The 4,623-nt window shown below is 54.8% G+C and overlaps 1 protein-coding gene across 1 annotated transcript; it reads left to right on the plus strand.

The window, feature by feature from the left end:
* The first annotated feature begins 1,285 nt into the window (after nucleotides 1-1,285).
* On the plus strand, nucleotides 1,286-3,910 carry LOC101618910 (mast cell protease 3-like). The gene is made up of 5 exons (XM_004682114.1): nucleotides 1,286-1,346; nucleotides 2,319-2,499; nucleotides 2,887-3,022; nucleotides 3,204-3,464; nucleotides 3,758-3,910. Exons 1-5 carry the CDS (start codon nucleotides 1,286-1,288, stop codon nucleotides 3,908-3,910), a joined length of 792 nt encoding a protein of 263 aa, XP_004682171.1.
* Nucleotides 3,911-4,623: the final 713 nt, after the last annotated feature.

The following is a 4,623-nucleotide window of genomic DNA, read 5'->3' on the forward strand; positions in this document are numbered from 1 at the left end:
GAAATAAAGCAGCAATAAACATGGGGGTACAAGTATCTTTTTCAATCAGTGTTTTTGTGTCTTTTGGATAGATACCTAGGAGTGGGATTGCTGGGTTGTAGGGAAGCTCCATGTTTAGCAGATTGAGGCAATCCAAACACTTTTCCATAGTGGTTGTACTAGTTTGCATTCCCACCAGCATTGCAGGAGTGACTCACCATTTCTGAACTGCACCAAACCTTTCAAATAGCACTTAATATCTCTGCTAGTTTTTAATTTTTACTTGTAATTAATTTCTACATTTTTGGGAAAATTTTAAAAACCAAACATGATGAAGGGTCTTGATTTCTCCTCGTTCTCAATAACCCTCTTTAGTGTTCTGAGGTGTGATCCAGCATCTCTCATGCAATGTTGCAAAGCCTTGACTGTCCTGTTCTGGGTGAGAGACATCCGGAACCCTGCCCTGTATGCTGTGCTGTGTCTGGCTTCCTTCACTAGCTGAACGACATTGAGGTCAGAGAACACCAACAGGTCAGTTCCCGATATCCGATGCCCAGTATGCTGCCAACCTCACAGGGTACAGGGACTGAGGAAACTAACGTCCTGTGGAGAAGTGTCTTTTGCCAGTCTTAGTCATGGGGTTGAGTGGGTCCTACCCTAGTGCTCTTCTGGTGGAAAGACCAGGGCCTGCCCGCCATGGCCTCAACTTCTAGTGCCACCAGTCAATGAGTACCAACGACCTGTCTCTTTAAAAGCAAAAGCCAGAGAGTTGGGCTCACTGTGTGCATTTGTAATTTTGAAGGGATGTTAATAACCCCTGGGAGGGAGCCCACGAGGGAGGGCTGCTGTCTGGACCGAGCACCTGCTACTGTCCTGACCCAACAGTCATCATGCCCACGCCTGCATCTGGCCAGAGCACAGCTTGGGGCTGCGCCTTTGCTGAGAAATGATCCTGTGGGCTCAGCAGCATGGCGATGAAGGCGATGGGTTCTGTCCCTGGGGCTTCAGCTGTGCGGCTTTGACATCTCTATCGGTCACATCCTGCGCTCCTCACCCTTAGCTGGGTTCTTGTCTGGGTTAGAACAAGAGGTCTTTTCTGAGTCATCAGCTGTGGCTACTGATGTGGCCACTGTGGATCCTCACACCTCCAGAGATTGTCATCAGCAGCTGGATGGGGGCGGGGCAGCCTTCATAGAAAGCCTGGTCAGATGACGCTGCAAACCAGAAAGGCGCCCCAGCTCACGAGCCATCACCCCTCCATCCTCTCTGTGGAAGGACGCCCCAGCCGCTGAACCTGGGCAGCGAGATGCAGCTGCTCCTGCTCCTACTGCTGCTGGCCTCTTTGCTGCCACCCAGGGCAGAGACAGGTGAGTTACAAGCCAGACTCACAGGCCATGGGACCCTGCCCCTTCTGCATATGGGGATCTCCAGGATGTTCTGAGCCCCAGCTCCTGTCCCATCTCAGACCGCAGGATGGTGTGGACAAGCTGCCAGCAGGGCCAGCAGGCACAAGGCTGTTCTGAAGAAGAGCCCAGGGAGCTGCCCCCTGCCCCTCTCCCTCCCCCTGCCCCAGCCAGCCCTGCCTCTGCTGTCTGGAGAGTGTGGCCTCCCTGGAAGTGCCTGCAGAGGGGGGAACCTGACCAGGAGAAAACACTAACTCCCCTGCCAAGGGTAGCCTGGGCCTGGCCGGGTGTGGGCGAGACAGGGGCTCCCATTGCATCCCCCAGGAGAGAGGACGCCAGACCTGCTGACCACACTGTCCCCAGAAGACACTGCTTTGCCTTTGCTCAGCCCTGGCCCTCACCCCTCTCTACAACACCCGCTGTCTCCCTGCTCTTTAGCAGCTCCCCTGTTTTCAAGGCTGAGCCACTGTTTGGCAGGCCCAAGCTTGCCTGGTCTCCAGAGTCCCCAGCACTAGCCCCTGCAGGCCTGGTCAGCCTGTGGGGCCCTCGCTTCCTGCAGCCATGAGCAGGGGCAGCGGCAGGTGTCAGGCCCAGGGCCCAGGCTACAACACCCAGATCCTGAGGCTGAGCTTGGGCTCCAGAAAGCAGCACTGTCTGGGAAAACACAGACTCACAAGGCCTCGCCACTAGGGGACAGAAAACCAGGACAGGAATTTTCCCGAGGCTCCAGCATTCTCTGTCCCACACAGGTGTGCTCACCCCAGCATGGGCGGGAGGCGGAGCCAAGGCTGGCAGCAGGCTCCCCCCTGCAGAGGGGAAGTGGAGCCTTGGGTCTCCCCCCACTGCCTCAGGCTGTCCAGACCCCCAATACTCCCCAGGCTGAGCCATCGGGGTGGGGCAGTGAGGGGTGCACGAGCAGACCGGATATTTCTTCAGGAGAGATCATCGGGGGACATGAGGCCCGTCCCCACTCCAGACCCTACATGGCATTTCTACGGATATCGGTTCAGAACTCTGAGAGCTGGTTTGGTGAGAAATTGCCATTTAAGACCAAGATGTGTGGAGGTTTCCTGGTGCGAGCGAACTTCGTGCTGACAGCCGCTCACTGTAACGGGAGGTGAGGAGCAGCGGGGCCCACCCTCCTGAGAGCCCTACCTCTCCCTGTGGCCCCCAGCTCTAAGTGCAAGTGCCAGAAGTGTCCCCAGAGGTGAGACAGGCACAAGCAGCTGGGGCGAGGGGCAGGGCAGGGGTGGCTGCAGGGGAGAGAGAGCTCAGCCCTGTAGCTTCAATGCTGCCCTGCTTTGCATCAGATGCAGGCTACTGGATTCCCGTGTCCCAGGGCCACCATCCCTGGAGTCCATGGCGCACTCACCAAGGGCTCTAGAGGCAGAGGGAGCAGAGGGCTGAGCCCTGAGACCTCTGTTGCCTTGATTCCCCCTCAGCTGCAGTCCTCCACCCCGCCTGGCTGTGTCTCCTGTGACCTCTCCCTCTGCTCTGTGTGCAGGGCAATCACGGTCACCCTCGGGGCCCACGACATCTCCAAGCAGGAGAGGACCCAGCAGGTCATCACTGTGAAGAGAGCCATCCCCCACCCAGACTACAATCATACGACCTTGGCCAATGACATCATGTTGCTGCAGGTGCGGTAACCCCCTGCAGCTCCTGCACATTTACTCCTGAGCTGCTGCATCCCTCAGACCTCATTCCCTTTTCCCCTTCCCAATTATGGCTCTTTACTCTCCTCGCGGTGTGAGAAGGCAACCTCATGGCTGTCCTGTGGGTCAGTAGCAGATAAGGTTTCCTTTCTTTTCTTTCTGTCAGCTTCACAGCAAGGCCACATTGAATCCCTATGTGAAGACCATCAGGCTGCCCAGGAAGAACCACTCAGTGATGCCGGGGAAGGTGTGCACTGTGGCCGGATGGGGGCGCTTAGGCGTCAATGCCCAGGCTGCAGATAAACTGCAGGAGGTAGACCTTAAAGTTGAATATAAGGATGCTTGCCTCCATCGCTACAAACACCCTTTCAACAACACCCTCCAGATATGTGTGGGGGACCCAGGCACAACGAAGTCCTCCTTTAAGGTAAGATCCACCATGCCCATCTGGGTACAACCAGCTTCTAGGAGTGCAGGGCAGTGAGACAGCCATGTCCTGATTGACTCGGCCTCCACCAGCCATCTCCGGTGCTGCTGTCCTTGGGGATAGGAGACTGGCTCAGCTACCCCCTGGGCAGCGGCTCCTGGACAGGAGAGGGAGGGGATTGCCAGGGCTGGTGGGAGCTCTGAGACCTGCCCTACCGGGGAACCCAAAGCCAGGAATTGGAGGCTCAGGACCAAGAGAACACCCAGCTCAGTTCTTCGTCCATCTGCCCACAGGGTGACTCTGGGGGCCCCCTGGTGTGTGACCAGGTGGCTGAGGGGATCGTCTCCTTTGGGAAAAAAACTGGGAAGCCTCCCCGAGTCTACACCAGGATCTCCAGGTTTGTGCCCTGGATACAAAAAACAATGTCGCAGTTCAAACTTCAATGACCAGGCGGAAGCGCCCGGGACTGAGCTAACTGTCTTCTCTGGGAGAGGCTGGAGCAGGGTGGAGGGCTGGGGGCTGCCAGGGACTTTATTACTTTCATCTCAAGGGGGAAATCATGGAGTCCTCTTCTCTTTCCAAATGCTCTATAGTTTATAGTTTGAATTTTTCCTTCTGTTTTTCTACAACCTCTAAATCCTTCCTAAAGAATGTATTTGGGCCCCTCCCTGGTGGCGCAGTGGGTTGAAGCACTGCACTGCTAAGCTAAGCTAAGCTGTGGCCGCTTCAGTTTGAGTTCAATCCCCACCCCGGAGGTGATCCCCATGGCTGGGCAGACCCCTCCTGACCCGCCCGCTGCTCCCCTCGGCAGTGTACTTCCTCAGTTGACATGTTCTGCTTCCCTCTCTGTCTCTGTCTCTGGTGAATCTTCTCACTGCCCCTGTACCTCTGGCCTGTATCCCATTTCTGTATGCATAAATAAATAAAAGATTTAAAAAAATAAAAGTGTTTGGAAAGTGTTGTCATTTGAAAACATCCACTTTAAAGAAGATTGAAAATTAAGGAATGCTGAATTGTTTTCTCTGACCAGAGTGTTTACACTATGGGAGTATAAATTCTGGATTCAAAAGTAATGCATATTCCTCATAGATATGATCAATCAGAATGTGTAAATAAAAACACTCACCTGCTGAGATTACCCAGAGTGATTATTATTTCT

Source organism: Condylura cristata, unplaced genomic scaffold, assembly GCF_000260355.1.
Source record: "Condylura cristata isolate star-nosed mole 26May11 unplaced genomic scaffold, ConCri1.0 scaffold00013, whole genome shotgun sequence".
NCBI classification, from domain to species: domain Eukaryota; kingdom Metazoa; phylum Chordata; class Mammalia; order Eulipotyphla; family Talpidae; genus Condylura; species Condylura cristata.